The 20,742-nt window shown below is 42.0% G+C and overlaps 1 protein-coding gene across 1 annotated transcript; it reads left to right on the top strand.

Moving 5' to 3' along the window:
* Positions 1 to 4,930: 4,930 nt before the first annotated feature.
* RBM22 (RNA binding motif protein 22) lies at positions 4,931 to 15,308 on the top strand. The gene is made up of 11 exons (XM_011931599.1): positions 4,931 to 5,106; positions 5,542 to 5,595; positions 6,777 to 6,806; positions 7,414 to 7,546; positions 9,160 to 9,260; positions 9,346 to 9,518; positions 10,342 to 10,542; positions 11,866 to 12,030; positions 12,797 to 12,885; positions 13,078 to 13,209; positions 14,224 to 15,308. The coding sequence occupies exons 1-11, from the start codon at positions 5,053 to 5,055 to the stop codon at positions 14,352 to 14,354; spliced, it is 1,263 nt and encodes a 420-aa protein (XP_011786989.1). The 5' UTR covers positions 4,931 to 5,052; the 3' UTR covers positions 14,355 to 15,308.
* The last annotated feature ends 5,434 nt before the right edge of the window (positions 15,309 to 20,742 follow it).

Raw genomic sequence — 20,742 nt, 5'->3', positions numbered from 1 at the left:
CAGCCTGGGCGACAGAGCGAGTCTCCGTCTCAAAAAAAAAAAGAAAAAAAAAAAAATACGATTTACCTCATTCTCTTTTGTTCTATAAGCAATGACTCGGCCGGGTACGGTGGCTCACGCCTGTAATCCCAGCATGTTGGGAGGCCGAGGCAGGCAGATCACTTGAGGCCAAGCGTTCAAGACCAGCCTGGCCAACATGGTAAAACCCCATCTCTACTAAAAGTACAAAAATTAGCCAGGTGTAGTGGTGCAGGCCTGTAGTCCCAGCTACTCGGGAGGCTGAAGCATGAGAATTGCTTGAACCCAGGAGGCAGAGGTTGCAGTGAGCTGAGACTACACCACTGCACTCCAGCCTGAGCGAGAGAGAGAGACCCTGTCTCAAAAAAAAAAAAAGAAAATGAAAATATGTAAGCAATGACTGGCATTCAATAAAGAATCGAGACACACAAAAAAGCAAAAATAACACATTCCTCACAAAGCAATCTATAGGACTGTATATGGAAATGACCCAGATATTTGAACTAATGGACAGAGACATGTTGTTGGGGCTCAGAAAATGATACCCCAAGTTAAGGCTCTGAAGCAGCCTCAGAAGCAAAAGTTTCTCTGACCTTCTGCCTTCCTGTCTCTTGCCCTTCATTCTTCCCCAAGCCTACCCACAGACACTGAATCCCTTTTCCTCAAGGTGGGTCATAGAACCCCTTTTCCCCAAAGCCAGCCATAAAATGTAAAAATACTACTCTAGGCTAGGTGCGGTGACTCACGCCTGTAATCCCAGCACTTTGGGAGGCAAAGGCAGGCGGATCACAAAGTCAGGAGTTCGAGACCAGCCTGACCAACATGGTGAAACCCTGTCTCTACTAAAAATACAAAAATTAGCCGGGCGTGGTGGCGCACACCTGTAATCCCAGCTACTTGGGAGGCTGAGGCAGGAGAATCGCATGAACCCGGGAGGCGGAGGTTGCAGTGAACCGAGATGGCGCCATTGCACTCCAGCCTAAGTGACAGAGCGAGACTCTGTCTCAAAAAAAGAAAAAAAAAAAAACTACCCCCTTGCTTTTCTGTGTAAAAACTGGCTCTAAAGAAATTGTCTGAGCTACCTTTTTTTAGATTGTAGGTCATAAGATGCCCATTCCAAAGACGGTCCTGTCCGTACCCAGAAGGAATGCTGCCGAGAGAGACCAAGAATCTAGACAGACAGGCCTCACTGGGTTTCCCCACTCAGTCTGTTAGCACTAAATCAGTACCCTTTTTGTCCAATCCTATTTCTACATAACTGTCCATACTTTGTTGAACCTAAGCATATAAATGGACAATTTCCCATTTGGGTCTTCATTCACTTAAAACTATGATCAAATAAATTTGTGTGCCTTTTCTCCTATTAATCTGTCTTTTGCTAGTTAATTTTCAGTGAATCTTAAGAGGGGAAAGGGGAACTTTTCTGTTGGCCCCTACAGTGTTAAAACTAGTGGAAAATATGGAGCCAGGTGTCATGGCTCACACTTGTAATCCCAGCACTTTGGGAGGCCAAGGCTGGAAAATCACTTGAGCCCAGGAGTTCCGAGACCAGCTTGGGCAACATGGCGAGACCCTGTCTCTACAAAAAAGTTACAAATTAGCTGGGCACCGTGGCCTGCTTCTATGGTCCCAGCTACTTGGGAGGCTAAGGCTGGAGGATCCCTTGAACCCAGGAATTCTAGGTAACAGTGAGCTATGATCATGCCTGGGTGACAAAGTGAGACCCCCATCTCGAACAAAAGAGAAAGAAAATATGGACAATATATATTGTGAAAGGAAATTAAATCTTGGGACCCCAAACTCATTAAGCCAAAGGGAAAAGTTGAGCTGGGAACTGGGTCACACAAACCTGTCTCCTGCTTTTGGTTCCTAAATAAGATAGCTACAAGATGAAAAGCTACATGCCTCCCACATATGTTGCCCAGTAATTCAGACCCTTCCAGAAAAAAAACCCTTTTTCATTTACAATCTCATTGGACACGTTCAGTATTCCAGTGGTATGATCACTTAGCTTCAATCTTTGTACCACAGATAGGTATTGAAGACGTTATATGGCATATAGAGGCTTTAACGAATTACACCCAAAGGCCCTAAATGGTAGCTGCATGAGTACCTCTTTGCTAAGCAATGAGGTCATGCTTATGAGGAAAGCTGTGCTGCAGAACTATATGGCTTTAGGTATACTCACGGCAGCACAAGGGGAACCTGTGCCATCATAGAAACAATGTTGTGTGTATATTCCAGATGAATCGAAGAACATAACCTGACTTATGACTGATACAAAAACCCAGATAACCAACTGTCAGATCCAAAACCCTCACTAATCCATTGCTTGAGTGGTTGGTTTGGATCTTGGGGAATTTAGTGGCAGAAGCTATTGCCTATAATAGGAGGAATAATAATTTCTGTTCTGTCCTGTTTCTGCTTACAATGTTGTTATAGTATGTGTTTGCAAATAAGTCAATGTGCAACCAAAAGGGCTAAGGTAATGATTGCCCAGAGAATTGCTTTAATTGAGGAGGCAGTAATATAGCCTGACCCAGCTTCCAGGTTTGCTTTCCTTTTGTTGCTATAAATCTGGCCTAGTCCCTATATATATTTTTTCTTCTCTTTTCTTTGTTCCTTTCTAGGAAAGTAAAATTCCTCACTAGGAATTTCCCTGTGGGCAAAATATGAGGGAGGCATGTAGCTTTCCATCTTGTAGCCATCTTATTCAGGAACCAAAAGCGGGAGGCAGGTTTGCGTGACCCACTTCCCAGCTTGACTTTTCCCTTTGACTTAATGAGTACGGGGTCCCAAGATTTAATTTCCTTTCACATTTCCCCCTTTTTTTCTTTAAAATCTTTTGGAGAAAGCATTTTAAAAGGAGTATGTGTTCCTGGCCTCAGGTTGCTTTTTCCTCGTTTTTTGAGCTGGTTTCTTGTCGCTAGGATGGTTTATTCCAGGAAATTCAGGTCCCACATTGCGAGGAAGGCTCATTCCTAGGAAGTCATGTCCCATGTCGCTAGGAAGGCTCATTCCTAGAAGTCATGTCCCACAAATATTTAAAAAAAAAACGGGGGGAGGAAAGAAGGAAAAAGGGAGGCAAGGAGATGATTTTGAGAGCTCCAAACTTAAAGGAGAAAGGGCTCCTATCCCTTTTCTCTTAATGTTAAATGTTATTTTGTTTGTGGAATATTCACTCTGTAATATTTATATGAGGAATAAGTATACTATTATGCATGATTTGCAATATTTATTGACCTGAGGAGTGCCTTGAGCCTGTGTGTCCAAGGCTCTGAGTGCTCAGTGAGTGGGAAGTACTAAGGAGAATTGCTTTCTTGGAAACTTAACGTAGTTTGTGGCTTTTTTGATTGAAATAGCATCAATAAAAGTCTGACATTATGGAAAAACACAAATGTATGTGGACTCTGTTATTTCTGACCTTGCACTCCTCACAAGACACATGAAATTAGTCACAGATGTAGAAACCAGGCAGAAGACTGTCTGAAGAGATGATACTTGAGAATTTTCCAAATATAATAAAAGACAACAAATCACAGATCCAAGAAGCTCAGATAAACCCAAGGACTTTCTTATAAAGGCAAAGATATACTTACCATATGAGCAAATAATCTCACTCTAAGGTATTTACACAAGCAAAATGAAAACCGATGTCCATACAACGATCTGTATGTCAATGTTTGTAATGGTTTTATTTATATTCACTAAAATCCAGGAACCCAAATGTCCAGCAACTGACAAGTGAATTGTATGATATATCCATACAACGGAATTCTACTCAGTCATACAAAAGAAGAAATTACTGATACATGTAACAATATGGATGAAATCTCAACTACAAAATACTAAGTGAAAAAAATCAGATCCAAAAGGCTATGTAGGATTCCATTTATATGACATTCTGGAAAAGGCAAAACTAGTGGCAGAACACAAATTGGTGATTGCCATGGTTTGAGTATGGGGATAAGTGGATTAACTACAGAAACAAGGGAACTTGGGATGATAGACAATTCCATATTTGACTGTAGTGAATGTATGTAAAAAATTCAAAACTAAAAAGGATAAAACTTTATGTGAAGTTATACTTTAAATCAACTTTTTTTTCATGAGGTGATTTGAGTAAATATGTTAGGTAGTTTGATGACCCGTAAAGTATGAAAGGGGTACCAGAATGGCTTGAAACTCATAAAATATTGGCGGAGTGGTTACGAGTTACTCCAAAAATCAAATAATGCATATGTTTATTCATAGGACCCTTGTCATTTCAGAAGCTAGAAATGAAACAGTACTAATGTCTTTGAATTTGTGGCTTCACCACTTTTTAGCTCCACAACTAGGCGCTAAATCAGGAGAGATTAGGTTAATCTCTCTAAACCTGTTTTCTTTTCTATAAAAGAGGGATCATCATACTTGCCTACAGGGTAGAGTTACCAGATAAAATACAAGAAGATTGGTTAAGTGATGTGAATTTCAGATCAACCACGAATCCTACTTTAGTACAAGTAGGTACCAAATATAATTAAAAAGCGATTCGCGGTTAATCTGAAATTCAACTTTAGACGTTCTGTAATGAGATAGAGAGAGAGAGAGAATGAATAAGAATCTGGCAGCCCTACAGAGAGGTTACGAGAATAAATGAGACACTGGAACCTCAAGACGTTCGCCCAGCATTTGACATAATAAGCGCCTCAATGGTAGCGAACGCTATTTTAATCCCAGCCTCTTATGTATTACGTCTTACTTTATTCTTTCGCCCAATTTTTAAATAAATCAACTGCACGTGTAGCCCTTCTTTCCAAGCAGGCAAAAACTCGAAGGAAGCATCCAGGTACAATATACCAGCATCCCGATTGTTAAACTTAGAAATTCCAAGAGCGGGCGACGTCATGACGCAAAGGCTCCGCCCCGGAAGAGGCACTGGACGCGTAATTAAGACGCCGACTAGCCCGGCGCTAGCCTCGGGGCTTGACGGGATTGTGGCGGTCCTCTCTCCCAACTCGGAAGCTACAGCTGCCTCCGGACGCTCTCAAGATGGCGACCTCTTTGGGTTCCAACACCTACAACAGGCAGAACTGGGAGGATGCGGTGAGTGTGCCTGCCGGAGGAGGATGGAAGGAGGAGGCGAAGCCGCGCACCTTGCAAGCTCGCAGGACAGGGCCTGCGGCGCGGCCGAAGGAATTCCGGGGAGGAGCCAACGCGGTGGCCTAACTTTGGCCGGAGCAGGAGGCCGGAGGGTGATCCTCTTGCGGGCTTGAAGGGCGGGGGCTTAGCCAGGGTCCCGGGACCAGCGCCCTTTCCATCCCTGCCCCCTCCAGCCTATTCGAGCTGGTTTTCTTTTCTCCCGCCGCCTGCCGGAAGTGCAGACAGCGCCCCCTCCCGCGATCGGGTTGTGATGGACTTCGGGTTCCTGCCCTACCTTGTTCCCCACCCTGGCTTCCCGCCCCCTCGCCGCCCCAAGTGTCACTGAGGTGTCAGGGTCTTCGGAAGGTGGTCCTCAACCAGATTTCCCATTTTCACCAGGACTTCCCCATTCTGTGCCAGACATGTCTTGGAGAAAACCCATATATCCGAATGGTGAGTGATCGCATGTGAAACGAGTTATTCATGTCCTGTCAGTGTTGTGGTACTTGCACACTGTGAAGTGTTTCTCTTAGACAAGCAGAAAAAATGATACTCTTTTACTAACCCAAGGTGCTGGACGACTTGCAAAGAACTGTCATGTGTATTCTCTTACTTACGAATCTGGTAACACTCCTGTAATGTAGGGGTAATCATGATAGCTAGTATTTGTTGAGCATTTACCTAGGAAATAGGTCTGCTTACCAGAAGGTGAGAGCGTTTGTGTCTTTTCATACAATAGTAGTGAATGGAGCTGGGATTTCAGTTCAGATATTCTGGCTCTAGGAATGTCAGCATGATAGGAGCACCAGAACTAAAAACTAGGTTTCCTGACTCCTGGTCAAATGCCTTTTGGCCAGTGTACTTTATCTCTTTAAGCATTACCCCTTTCTTACAAACAAGGGTAAAATTAGAACCAGTTAACAATAATTAGGTTAGGACTGTATTACTGTGTAGTCGTAGAGATGTTGATATGTTAGTATGTTCAAGATGTTTGAATGGTTCAAGATGTTTGAGTAGTTCTGTTTAAACAGAACATTTACTATATTCCTGGCATTGGCACAGGGCAAGTCTACAGTAGCTACCTTTTGACTAAACTTTGTAAAGTGGGCGGGCCATAGCTGTATCCTCTCTGATTAGGGATTGTGGAAACCATTAGGAATGTTAGTTCTTGAGAGTGAACTTGGGAGCCAAAAATGAACCTGAGAGTTGTGGCTGTGGAAAGACACTCAGTTACCTAGTATTAGATGCATAGACTCTAGTTTTTTTTTTTTTCTATAGAGATAGCGTCTTGCTATGTTGCCCAGGCTGGTCTGGAACTCCTGGGCTCAAGCGATCCTTCCACCTTGGCTTCTCAAAGTGTTGGGATTACAGGTGTGAGCCACTGCCACCTGGCCCAGATCCATATTTCTTGAGATGTTATAACTTACAATATGTTGTTATAGTATGTTCCCTACCCTCTTCCCAAAAAAGTTTGGGTTTTGGTTTTTGTTGTTGTTGTTGTTGTTTTTCCCTCTCTCTCTAGGATGCCAGGGATTTCCAGACACATTTCTTGGGTTATGTTTAAGGAAATAGTAGACACCTGGCTTTTTTCTTTCTGTAACTCCAGTTCTTTTCTGTTTTTTTTTCTATTGTAGACCAAAGAAAAGTATGGGAAGGAATGCAAAGTAAGTATGTCTGTTAAAGAGCAATGATTTCTGTTTCATTTTTCTTTTCTCTACTAAATTAGCCTTCAGCTTACTAAGTTTTGAGGTCTTCCAGTAAAAATCAGTGCCATACAACTTTTTATGTATTACTGATATATTCATTGGCTGGCAACTATTTATGTGGGAGGTAAGAAAATGAACCCTCTGATGTAGAGATTCTAATGTCAGTGGATGGGCATTGAAGGAGTTTGTACACCAGGTGGTATATGACTGTCCACACGAGCATTTTAGCTGAGGAGGAAAGTCATCCCTGTCAGAAGATTCTCAAAAAATTGTATGACACTCCCCACTCCCCCTAAAAAAAATTAAGGTTCAGATTATTATTGGTGCTTACCTCTAGGATGGGAAGAACTTTGACCTTTTGGCTATTTCATTTCTGTACTCTGAATTTTTGTTGGAGAAGGATGCTGAAAATTGTATTGAAACATCAAATCAACTAGTTGGTTGCTGAGGTCTCTTCTAAACCCTACATTCAGAGATCTTTTCTTGAATGCCCCATTGTTATCAGATCTCCAGATTGCCCAGATCAGGACCATTAACATTCTGTGGCTCTTGTTTTGTGTTCCAGATCTGTGCCAGGCCATTCACAGTGTTTCGCTGGTGCCCTGGAGTCCGCATGCGTTTCAAGAAGACTGAAGTGTGCCAAACCTGCAGTAAATTGAAGAATGTCTGTCAGACCTGCCTCTTAGACCTAGAGTATGGTATGCTTGACCTGTCCAATAGATCTGAAAGTGTGCAGGTGCCTAAAACTACAAGCCAGTCTTTTGTCTCCCACTTCTCACCGTAGCTCTGGTTCTGATTTCACTTTGGAATGTCTGCTGTGGTCTGCTTTTCCCAGGAAAAGAACCATAATTAGGCTATTCTAGAGTCCGGAACAATAGTAGGAACTTAAGGAAAAGTTGGGAATTAATCAAAAGTGGCCTAAACCTTCATCTCTGTAGCCCAAGTGAGGTAAAAGGCATTGATCCTATGACAGATAATTTATTTGCCTTAGGCTTCTTTCTTGATCCAGACCTTTTTTCCACCATGCCAACCAGAAGCTCACAGGGCAATTGTGCTTTATTTTATTTTATTTTTTGAGTGAGGGGTCTCACTTTGTCACCCAGGCTAGAGTACAGTGGTGTGATCACAGCTCACTGCAACTTTGAACTCCTGGGCTCACGGGATCCTCTTGCCTCTGCCTCCTGGTGTACCACCACACCCAGTGCATGTGTGTGTGTGTGTGTGTCACTATTTTGCCCAGGCTGGTTTTGAACTCCTGGCCTCAAGAAGTCCTCCCACCTTGGCCTCCCAGAGCCACCACAACCAGCCTAATTGTGCTTTAGACTTTTGTCTCAATTGTGTTGTGAGAACTGATATATTGCTACTGTTTCAGAGTAAGTGCTTTTGGGAGTAATTTTTTTTTTTTTTAAACAGTAGGTGACTTTTTCAGAAAGATAATTTTTCAACAAGAGTTTCTACTATTAAAGGAAAGGGAAAAATATATATGAGTTTATGTATGTTAAGTTCATTAGAGTTACTCTTCTAGTCAGAGTTCTGGCCACATTTTATGTAATATTATTTATATGTTTGTTAAGGAGGTGTCTGGTCCTGGAGTACAGTGACCCTTACATGACTGTGACTATCCAGAGGATCTGTAGGACTAACCAAAGAAACCACTTTTACATTTACTTTAAGTAAATCATGTTGTAATAAAAAGTAGATGCGTTACTAATTTACAAGTTGAATATGACCATGGGCACAGTTTGTTCATCTAAAAATTTTCTTTTATAATTTTTTTGTTTTTGTTTTTGAGACAAGGTCTCACTGTTGCCCAGGCTGGAGTGCAGTGGCATGATCACAGCTCACTGCAGTCTTAACCTTTCCAAGCTCAGGTGATCCACCTCAGCCTCCTGAGTAGCTAGGACTACAGTTGCACACCACCACACCCAGCTAATTTTTGTGTTTTTTGTAGAAATGGGGCTTCACTATGTTGACCAGACTGGTCTTGAACTCCTGGACTCAAGCTGTTCATCAGCCCCAGCCTTCCAGAGTGCTAGTATTACAGGCCTGAGCCACCACACCCAGCCTAAAAGATATTCTAAAACATTGATTTCATCAAATTTCCTGACAGCTCAGGAATTTGGACAATTTCTTAGCATGCTGTGTAGCAGAAGTAACCTGATGGTGCTAAAGAGTTTGAATAAAAACATAGTAAGATCTCTGGTACTAAATAGGAAGGAGGGGAAGGGAAAGGTGATGTATTCTGTGTGCATGGTTAGTATGGATATGTTTTAAAATACATCTGAGGTCTCTTTCCTCTTTTTTGTACCAGGCCTGCCCATCCAGGTTCGTGATGCAGGATTGTCTTTTAAAGATGACATGCCAAAGTCAGATGTCAACAAAGAGTACTATACACAGAATATGGAGAGAGAGGTATGCTGCCACTTTTTGGATAAAAATCCGAATGAATTGACACAGTCTGTATGATTTATCTTTTGAATTTGTCATCCTCACTTAGATTTCTAACTCTGATGGAACACGGCCAGTTGGCATGCTGGGGAAAGCCACATCTACCAGTGACATGCTGCTCAAACTGGCCCGGACCACACCCTACTACAAAAGGAATCGACCCCACATTTGCTCCTTCTGGGTGAAAGGAGAGTGTAAGAGAGGAGAGGAATGTCCATACAGGCAAGAGCTGAGCCTCATTTTCAGTATTTGCTTTCAGATGATTTCTCATCTAAGAAATGGGAGGTGCTAGCTTAAACTGTTTCTGCTTTAAAATCTAACGATCATACAACAAATGTGGTGTATCTGATGTCTTAGAACTATGAAATTTAGAAGAGCATGAATAAATCGTAGTTTTTACTTACAATCGAACCTTGGAAACTAAATTGCTATGCCATACAATATAGATGCTGACCCTAAACATTTCTACCTGAGAAGTACATCTTCACTGCCATGATGTAAATACTTGACTCTCAATGTATAGTTGAAGTCAAAGTAAGGTCAGACTACTAAAGGGTGTGTATGTTTTGGTTAAGACTGCCAGGCATCTGTATTAGGGGTTCTTAATTTGGGATTAGTTAACCCTACCCCCTGAAAAATAATATGTGCTTTCTCTGGAGCTAGGCCCATAGCTTTAATCAGATTCTCAGTGGAATACAACACCCCAAATGTGTTAAGAATCATTGACCTAGAGAGGGGTAATCATGTGTCCCTTTCTGGGGGGCAGGAGGGGGCGGATCATGTCAAGAGTTTTTATTTATAAGGAAAGTTTGGCATCCTAGATGGCCTAATGGCTTTTAGGAGGCTAGGAATTCCTTTTGTCATACAGTAAATCTCTTGGTATTAGATCTATTTTGGTAATTGTATTTTGGTAGAAACCATAGTTTCTAGTTCAAAAGGCACTTCAGAATATGTATCTAGGACTTTAATATGTAGCTACTCTTGGAAGATACCATTTTTTCACCTTTGTTTCACCTTTATGCCCTGTTTTTTTCTTGAATCATAGACATGAGAAGCCTACAGATCCAGATGACCCCCTTGCTGATCAGAATATTAAAGATCGATATTACGGAATCAATGATCCTGTAGCTGACAAGCTTCTAAAGCGGGCTTCAACAATGCCTCGGCTGGACCCACCAGAGGATAAAACTATCACCACACTATATGTTGGTGGTCTAGGTGATACCATTACTGAGACAGATTTAAGGTTTGTGGGTATAAGTTAAAGAGTTATTTTTGCCTTTAACTGCCCTGGGATCAGGGCAGTTATTTTTTTTTTTGCAAATTTTAAAATTTTAAAATTTTTTTGCAAATAATTTATTTGCAAAAACTGCAAGCATGATCATTGTGTACAAAATCCGTTTTTCTTTAGTCTCTCTACTGTTAGTATCATGCTGAGTGGAATTTTTGTAAAATTGTCCTTTATGGTGCCACAGTAATAATGTGCTTATCTGGCTGGGCACAGTGCCTCATGTCTGTAATCTCAACACTTTGGGAGGATCTCTTGAGCTAAGGAGTTTGAGACCAACCTGAGCAACATAGTGAGACCCGATCCCTACTAAGAAATCAAAAACATTAGCCGGGTGTGGTGGCATGTGCCTATAGTCCCAGCTGTTTGGGAGGCTGAGGCAGGAGGATCGCTTGAGCTTGGGAGATCAAGGCTGCAGTGAGCTGTGATTGCGCCACTGCACTCTAGCTTAAGCAACAGGGACCCTATCTCAAAACCAATGCACAAAGAGTGCTTATCCATCCTGGCATATGGTAATAATGACACAGAATTCTATTTGACCTAACAGCCAGGTTTTAAAGGATGGCACGCATCCAAGTATGATTAATTATGTAGAGGACGGAGAGCTTTGTGATGATAAAACTCTTATGGTTTAAATTGTTGGCTTTTTAAAGAGACTGGCATTTGATAAATTTGTATTATTTTTGGCTTGTATTATGCTTGGCTAGATGAGACATCTGGGCAGATAGTAATGGAAATTACCTCTTCCAAAGAGATAAAGTGGAGAAGAAACTCCTGTAAGTTTATAACCGGCCCTTGGTAGCCTGTCTCCGTTAAACCCTATCTAAGTGAGCTAGACAACCCCCAGGGGTTGGCAGACTTTTGCTGTAAGAGGCTGGATAGTGAATATTTTAGGCATTGTGGGCCACATGCAGTCTCTGTCACATATTCTTGTTTTAAACACTCTTGGCTCATGGGCCTTGAGAGCTGTAGTTTGCCAACCCCTTATCTAGGATTTAGGGTCTTTAAGGAACCTATTAGAACCCCCTTTCCTCCATGGGAAAAAACCCTGAGATGTTTGAGAACCTTTATTTACTCATTATTTCTCTTTCCTTCTCTCAATAAGCAGCACCCACATTAGGACAAGATATGGGGGGGAAGACCTGAGGGTAGTTAGGTAGATAGCCTTGGGGCCCGCCTGCCTAGTGGTGTGTCACTGAAAATTAACAGTCTGTTTTCAGTCTCTTGGGAACATCTTTGTTCACTCCCATTTTCATTTTTTTCCTGCCTGTATCCCTTCAGAAATCATTTCTACCAGTTTGGAGAGATCCGGACGATCACTGTTGTGCAGAGACAGCAGTGTGCTTTCATCCAGTTTGCCACAAGGCAAGCTGCAGAAGTGGCTGCTGAGAAGTCCTTTAATAAGTTGATTGTAAATGGCCGCAGACTGAATGTGAAATGGGGAAGGTGAGAATTAAACTATTTTTAAGTGACATTTTGCTCAGATTTTTAAGAAACTATGTCATTGTCTGGAGACAGTAGGCTATTGGTTAACAGGCTTAAATGAACAGGATCTTTAAAGAGATCTTTCAAAGGTCACTCTCTTTTTGATACTTGATTCCTGTGGATGTTGGGAGAACCCTGCTTTGGAAATGTATTCAGGGGTTTGTTGTATAATCTGCTCCTTTGAAGGTTCATGTTTTTGTGACTAGCTATTATAGGCCAAGTATAATAGCCAGGGCATGAAAGGTGAGTTTCAGGGTTTATAAATGAATTAGACCTAGATTCTGCCCTTAGAGGCTGATTGTCCAATGGAGAAGATAAAACAAGGAAGAATCGCTATTTTAAGTTTAAAAGTGATGATTGCATAAGAGAGACACGGGTGAAAGACTCAGTTCAAAGGGGGAACATGTCTCCAGCGTGGAACCAGGGAAGAGATGGCTAATAGCAGCATCTGCCTTTGTGGAGAGCTCCCTATGTGGTAAGCACAGTGCTAAACATGTATGTGTTGCCTCTTCTGGTCCTTATGATAGTTCTAGCAGGTTTTGAACCCAGGTCTTCTCTGGTGTCAAAACCTTTGCTCTTGTTCACTGTGCACAGTGGCATTTATGGGAAAAGTGTGTGCTGAGGAGGAGGTAGAGCGAAGGAACTCCATTGGACTGAGGAATTTAGGAAGCAGACATGTGAGATACGGTGGGCCAAAGTGCCGACTGTATGCGTGTGTGTTTCCCAGATCCCAAGCAGCCAGAGGAAAAGAAAAAGAGAAAGACGGAACTACAGACTCTGGGATCAAACTAGAACCTGTTCCAGGATTGCCAGGAGGTGAGTGCAGACTTCCTGCTGACTTCAGAAGCTCCGTCTGCCCTGATGTTCCTATTTTGGAAGACGGGACCCAGGTCTTGTTGGTGTTGTCACTCTACTCTCCCAATAGGACCTCTGAGAATGTAAAGGTGGTAGAAACAGCGTTGCACAATTGTTCTCCCCTCTATGTGTTAACTATATTCTCTCCTCCAGCTCTTCCTCCTCCTCCTGCGGCAGAAGAGGAAGCCTCTGCCAACTACTTCAACTTGCCCCCAAGTGGTCCTCCAGCTGTGGTGAACATTGCTCTGCCACCGCCCCCTGGTATTGCTCCACCTCCTCCCCCAGGTAACTTCCATCTTCCTTCTTAGCCCAGAGAAATCCTTGTGAAAGTTCTGTCTCATAAACGTCACCATCACGTTCAACACGTCCAGATCCTGTGAGTTTGCTCTGTAGAAGTCTATAAGTAAAGTTGATCTGTTGGGATTTCTGATATTTTTTTTTTCTCCTGCTCTGCCAAGGAGAAGAATGGGGCCACTTTTCTAAAGATCCGAGTATATGTGTCATCAGAGTAAGATTATTAGATTACAAAGATGTATCACCAATTTGTTCCCTTTTCTAAACTGAATGCTAATGGATGCCCTAGAGCACTATTGCTCAGTGTGGGCTGTGAGTGGGTGTCATTTTACAAAGTGTTTATCATCTGTCTGCCACCAGATCAGGAGCTTGTGCCAAAATGTAAATCAGTGAACCCCTTCCTTCATTGAGAAAGTCTTGTTACCAAAAAACTGTCAGATGAACTAAACTGTGCCTGGTCATACAATTTACGTTCTGACTCAAGCTCTGTCTTTTCAGTGGCCAGAAATAGGTGGAAGACTGGCACTTTGTATAGCACTGCTCTACACAGTGTTAACTGTGGAAGGAAATCACAGGTAGCCAGTTCTCCTGTGGCAGAGAGCCCATACTCTGAAGTGAATCTGGTTTCTGAACACCCTCTATTCTGGTGTCAGGCATTAAGGTTAATGATGACACAGTCTTGCTATCAGCCTGATTTCTTCCTTATCTCCCAAATCCTGACTGAATCCTGTCTGGTAGGATTTGGCATGTTGGATACATAGCAGAGACTCAGACGACGTACTAGGCGATACCTTGTGTGCTGTGGAGTTTTTTGGACTCGGGGGGAAAGGTTTCTAAAACCAAGGAAATAACAGGTGGAAGCAAGTTTTGTGAACTGACATTTGCTTAAGCTCCGTATCAGCCTTGATTTATGTGTAGATGGTTTTAACCTTAGCAAGATTGAGAGGTTTGAAAGGTTATCAAGGAAACTGCAAGCCTAACACATTTGTTCTCTCGTATCTGCAGGTTTTGGGCCACACATGTTTCACCCAATGGGACCACCCCCTCCTTTCATGAGGGCTCCAGGACCAATCCACTATCCTTCTCAGGACCCTCAGAGGATGGGAGCTCACGCTGGGAAACACAGCAGCCCCTAGCACCTTGTCACCACTCTGGGGCTCTGTGGAAGAAAGGGCACTTAAAACTCCCAGTAAATCTTGGAATAAATATATTTGTCCTTCCCTTGTAGTTGCCATGGTAGCTGAATGTGCTCAGATGTGGGCATTCGGAGACTGACAGCCATGCTTTCCTACACATGTTCAAAGGATCGATGGACCGTAAATAAGCTGCCGTTAACACATCTGGTTACTGCTATAACACGACTAATAAAGCCTAATGCCTGTTCCCCTTACCTGTGTGGGGGACAAGCAGATGAGTGAATTGGAATGTCCAGCAGAGTTACCATCCCAATTATATGTTCATTTCGTATATTTTTTGGGCGGGGGAATAATTGACCTGCGGTAAAAAAACCTTTGACCATTTTTATGTCCATTGAGTATTTTCCTTTTCATCCTGTTAAAAAAAAAGATAACTAGTACTAATCATTGGAGTGGCCTAAGTGTGATTTAACTCTTTTGAAGTCACACCCTCAGAAAGATGAGTAGAAACCAGCACCAGCACAGCCCAGATGTTTTCTTTCCTCTCCTTTTCCTCATTTATTCCTAAAGGAATCTGACCATTTTAAGTCTCTACGGCCCCAAAAAAGATAAAACTAAAAATTCCTTTTTATTCCTGTCAACTGGATGGAAACAAATTTAATGGAGCTGTGTACCATTGAAGAAGCCTGGTGTCTGGCATGAAATTAGTGTAAAGAACTTCCTGTAAAACACGGTCTTTAACAAATGAAAAGCATTGGAGCGTGTGAATGAAAGACTTGTGACCTCCTGCTGGGACTCTGATAGTCGTCAGCATTCACCTTTGTGTGTCTTCAGTGTCTCATTGTCATCCCTGCTTCTGTTTGGTCTTAGAGTGTTTGGATATAACTGAATTGTAGATGGTAAAGGAAATTTGATGTGTTTTTGTTTTTAAATAATTAAAACGGGTCAATTTTTGAAATGTTGTCATGGGTTTATTTCTAGATTCCTCTTTATCCTTTGGTAGCTGAACTCAAGGTCAGTGGAAGTTATTTAATAGAAATGAGTTATATATTGTAACTTTTTAAATGTTGCTTTAGACTTTTGATTATATCCATTCCGTGATGATTTACTTATTTTATAATTTTTTTACCTCAGCCTATTCCTGGGTTAGATTCCATGATGATTTAAAAGGCCCAGACCTTTTTAGTACTTACTTCAAAGGGTGATTGTGAGGTTGAAATAAGATAGTGCACAGAAACACTTAGCACAGATCCTGGTGTATGGTGGTTGATAAAGGGTAACTTTAAGAAGTCACCCAGCTGGGTGCATGCCGATAGTGCCAGCTACTTAAGAGGCTGAGGTAGGAGGATTGCTTAAGGCCAGCAGTTCAAGGCCAACCTGGGTAACATGGTGAGATCCTGTCTCTAAAAAATAAAATTTAAAAGGTCATCCTTAGGCAAGTAATTTTAAAAGGAAACATTTATTATAAATTCATTTTTGCTAAAGCCAACTTTTTTTTTTTGAGATGGAGTCTTGCTCTGTCACTAGGCTGGAGTGCAGTGGTGTGATCTCAGCTCACTGCAACCTCTACCTCCTGGGTGCCTCCTGGGTTTAAGGAAAACCCACTCTACCTCCTGGGTGCCTCCTGGGTTTAAGCGATTCTCCTGCCTCAGCCTCCTGAGTAGCTGTTATTACAGGCATGCGCCACCACACCCAGCTAATTTTTATATTTTCAGTAGAGGTGGGGTTTCACCATGTTGGCCAGGATGGTCTCGATCTCCTGACCTCATGATCCGCCCACCTCAGCCTCCCAAAGTGCTGGGATTACAGGCGTGAGCCACTGTGCCTGGCCATTTCCTTAAGCCAATTTTATGCCACTTTTATCTAAAACGTTTACTTCCAAGAAGGACATGCCCCATATGGCACCCTGTTTTAGATTTGCAGAATTTCTGTTTTTCTCTAGAGAACTTAAATTGCCTTTTTTTTTAAGATTTAAAAATCTATACTTAGAAATTTTCATTTTATTGCTAGTAATGTCAAATGTGAAGCAATGTAGGATACTTCCAAGTATTTTTGTACCCTTCTGGGTCTTTTTTGATTGCCTACTTTTGAGCATGTAAAGGATTTTTAGCCAATTTGTAAATGAGATGTGAATCCTAGGGATAGCATTTTAATAACTGCTAGATTCAATGATTTACATCTCCACATATACATACATACATACATGCCTGTCTAATTGTGTATTCTAATGTTGCTTTCTTGGGGAGGAGGAGATTCTAATTTTTGTGCATTCTGGTTATGGATCTTTTAAAAAAAAACAATATTAAGTATAGAATAGCTATTCATCATAAATAAATCAGAATTATGAGCAATTAGATCTTGGCAAAAACTCTTGCTTGCCAGATTCCATTGCCTAGGACACACAGCTGGGTACACTTGGTGAAAATCAACTTTTGCTATTCCTAGGCTTGGCCTGTAAAACCCTCACCCAGTCCTGTGTGCTTTCTCCATCTGGCTGAATGCACAGAATGGTCTCTAGAAGACAGCAGAGTCACACAGTGGAGCCTGGGTTCCTCCATCACCACTTAGAAGACAATATTGCTATATGAGAGATTTTTGTTGTATTAAGGCAATGAGACTTGGGGATTTATCTGTTATAGCTGCTAGTGTTACTCTAATAAAAATATAGATGTCCTCAAATCTAATAATAAAAAGGCACTTGTTTATATAGTAGGTTTATACTGAGTGATGGTATTTTCCTCTTTTTTTGAAAAATAGGGGTCTCACTACATTGCCCACGCTGGTCTCAAACTTCTGGGCTCAAGTGATCCTCCCACCTTGGCCTTCCCTTTGGTGGGATTGCAGGCATGAGCCACCGCGTCCAGGCAAGTAATGGTGTTTTAAACAGACTCTGGAGCCAGACTACCTGAGTTCAAATCTCAACTTCAGCTCCTCCTAGCTGTATAACTGGGTATGTACTTAATCTCTGTCTAGTTGTCATAAGCCTCATCTCTTAACCCTTTTTGCTGCCTATAATATTTTGAGCTCCTCCCACAGAAAAGGCTCAGAAGGTAAAGCATTATGATAACCGAACTAAAGCAGTGACAGCCCATGGGGCAAACAGTGAGATGTAACAGATGTTCTGGAAGCCAAATCAATGAGCCACTGTGTCCTGAAATAAATGGAGGTGAACAGAGAGGAGTCTAGGGTAACCCCTAACCTCCCACCTCAGGTCTCTGGGTTGGTCAACTGAGTAGAAGGGTATCTTTTCCTGAAACAGAGAATGCTGGAAGAAGAAAGTGAGATTGGGAAGTAGGGGTGGGAAAATAGGAATCCCCTCTGGGATCTGGTGAGTTTAAGATATTGTTAGGCCAATAGAAATTCGCAACCCAAGGGGAATGGAGATTCAGGGAGATTAAGATTTGGATGGGCAGTGAAGTGGTGACAGCTGAAGCCCTGGCTGTGCAGTGGAATTCTTCAGGGTTGGCAGGTAGAGCAATTTTTAAACTTCAGTGAGTCTTAAGTTCTTGGATTTTTATGAGGCAAAGACCACCCTTTGAGAAATATTAGTATAGGATGAGATCACTTCTTTTTTTTTTTTTTTGAGACAAAGTCTTGCTCTGTTGCCCAGGCTGGAGTGCAGTAGTGTGATCTCCACTCACCACACCCTCCACCTCCCGGGTTCAAGCAATTCTCCTGCCTCAGCCTCCCGAGCAGCTGGGACTACAGGCACACACCACCATGCCCAGCTAATTTTTGTATTTTTTTTAGTAGAGACAGGGTTTCACTATGTTGGCCAGGCTGGTCTTGAATGCCTGACCTTGTGATCCACCTATCTCAGCCTCCCAAAGTGCTTGGATTACAGGTGTGAGCCACCACACCCGGCCGAGATCACTTCTAAGATCTGAAAATGTTACTCTTCTCAGATTCTGTAGTCTTTTTTTTTTTTTCTGAGATAGAGTCTCACTCTGTCACCCAGGCTAGAGTGCAGTGGTACCATCTTGGCTCACTGCAACCTCCGCCTCCCGGGTTCAAGCAATTCTCCTGCCTCTGCCTCCTGCGTAGCTGGAATTACAGGCGTGTGCTACCACACCCGGCTAATTTTTGTATTTTTTTAGTAGAGACGGGGTTTCACTATGTTGGCCAGGCTGGTCTTGAATGCCTCACCTTGTGATCCACCCATCTCAGCCTCCCAAAGTGCTGGGATTACAGGTGTGAGCCCACCAACTGATTCTACAATTAACATTTTGCCATATTGGCTTTATCACATATCTATCCATTTCTTTATGCATCCATCAATCTATTTTCTTTTTTTTTTTTTTGAGATAGAGTCTCACTCTGTTGCCCAGGCTGGAGTGCAGTGGTGCTGTCTTGGCTCACTGCAACCTCCGCCTCCTGGCTTCAAGCAATTCTCCTGCCTCTGCCTCCTGCGTAGCTGGAAGTACAGGCGTGTGCTACCACACCCGGCTAATTTTTGTATTTTTTTAGTAGAGATGGGGTTTCACCATATTGATCAGGCTGATCTCAAACCCCGACCTCAAAAGATCTGCCTGCCTCAGATCTTCACGAGATCTCCCTCAGCTTCCCACGGTGCTGAGATTATAGGCATGAGCCACCGTGCCCAGCCCCATCAGTCTATTTTTATGCATTTCAGAGTAAATTGAAGACATCAATAGACTTCACCTTTAAACATTTCAGCATTTATATACAGGTGCTCCTCAGCTTATGGTAGAGTTCCAGCCTGATAAGTTGAAAATATCATTAAGTAAAAAATGTATTTAATACACCTACTGAACATCACAGCCTATCCTAGCCTATTGAGCAAAATCACGTAACACAAAGCCTATTTTATAATAAAGTGTCGAATATCTCGTGTAATTTATTGACTACTCTCCTGAAAGTGAAAAACAGAATGGCTGTATTGCTTTCACAACATCATAAAGTTGAAAAATCATAAATTGAACCATCCTAAGTCAGGGGCCATGTTTAATTAACTAGAGTTCAATTCTATTTTCCATCTATCCAGATGAAAGAGTTCAATTTTTTGTGTGGATTTTTAAGGTCAAAGTTACATAGACTAAAATGCATGAGTATGTCATTCAAGAGTTTTGACAAATGTATACATCCATGTGACTCAAACCCCTGTCAAGATATAGGACATTATCATCACTCCAGAAAGTTTCCTCCTGCTCTTCCTAGCCAATACCCACTCCCACCAATCTCCAGAGGCAACTACTGTTCTGATTTTTATTACCATAGATCAGTTTTGCTTCCTTTAGAACTTCATATAAATAGAATCGTGCAGTGTGAACTGTTTTATATTTGGCTTCTTTCTAGCAGCATGTGTTTCAGAATCATCCATAATGTTGTATATAGTTCCTTCTTATTGCAGGACAGAATTCTACTGTATGACTATGCCATCACTTATCCATCCTCCCATTGATGGACACCAAGGCTGTTTCCAGTTTATTTGGGGTTTTTTTGCTACTAAAAATAAAAGCTACTATGAATATTCTTGTACAAATTGTTTGTGAATATATATTTTCTTTTCTCTTGAATAAATACTTAGGGCTGGGCGCAGTGGCTCACGCCTGTAATCCCAGCACTTAGGGAGGCCGAGGTGGGTGGATCACCTGAGGTCAGGAGTTTGAGACCAGCCTGGGCAACATGGTGAAACTCCATCTCTACTAAAAATACAAAAATTAGCCAAATATGGTGGCAGGTGTCTGAAATTCCAGCTACTCGAGAGGCTGAGGGAGGAGAATCACTTGAACCTGGGAGGCGGAGGTTGCAGTGAGCCGAGATGGTACCACTGCACTCCAGCCTTGGTGACAGATCAAAGCTCTGTCTCAAAAAAGTAAAAAAATACATAAACTTAGAAGCAGAATTACTAAACATGTCTGGTTTTAAAAAGAACCGTCAGACTTTTTCCCTTTACGTTCATACCACAATGTAGGAGAGTTCCAGTTGCTCCACAATGTTGCCACCATTTGATGTAAATGGTCTTCTGAATTTAGCCATTCTGGTGGGTGTGTAATGGTAATTAATTGTGGTTTTATTTTGCATTCCCATTGTGACAAATAAGTTGGACACCTTTTCAATTACTTATGGCCATTTACAAATCTTTTTTTAAAAAAAATTGAGAAACTTAAGGATGAAAAATCTGTTTTTGTTTTTATTTTTATTTTTAGAAATGGGGTCTTACTTTGTCAGCCAGGCCGGAGTGCAGTGATGTGATCATAGCTCACTGCAGCCTTGAACTCCTGGCCTCAAGTGATCCTCCCACTGCAGCCTCCCAAAATGTTGGGATTACAGGTGTGAGCCACTGCACCCAGCCTATATGTCTTCTTTTGTGACATATCTGTCCAAATATTTTGGTCATTTCTATTGGGTGTCTTTTTTTGTATTA

Source organism: Colobus angolensis, unplaced genomic scaffold (assembly GCF_000951035.1).
Source record: "Colobus angolensis palliatus isolate OR3802 unplaced genomic scaffold, Cang.pa_1.0 Scaffold90, whole genome shotgun sequence".
Lineage (NCBI taxonomy): Eukaryota > Metazoa > Chordata > Mammalia > Primates > Cercopithecidae > Colobus > Colobus angolensis.
This window is presented reverse-complemented; position numbering and strand designations above follow the sequence as displayed.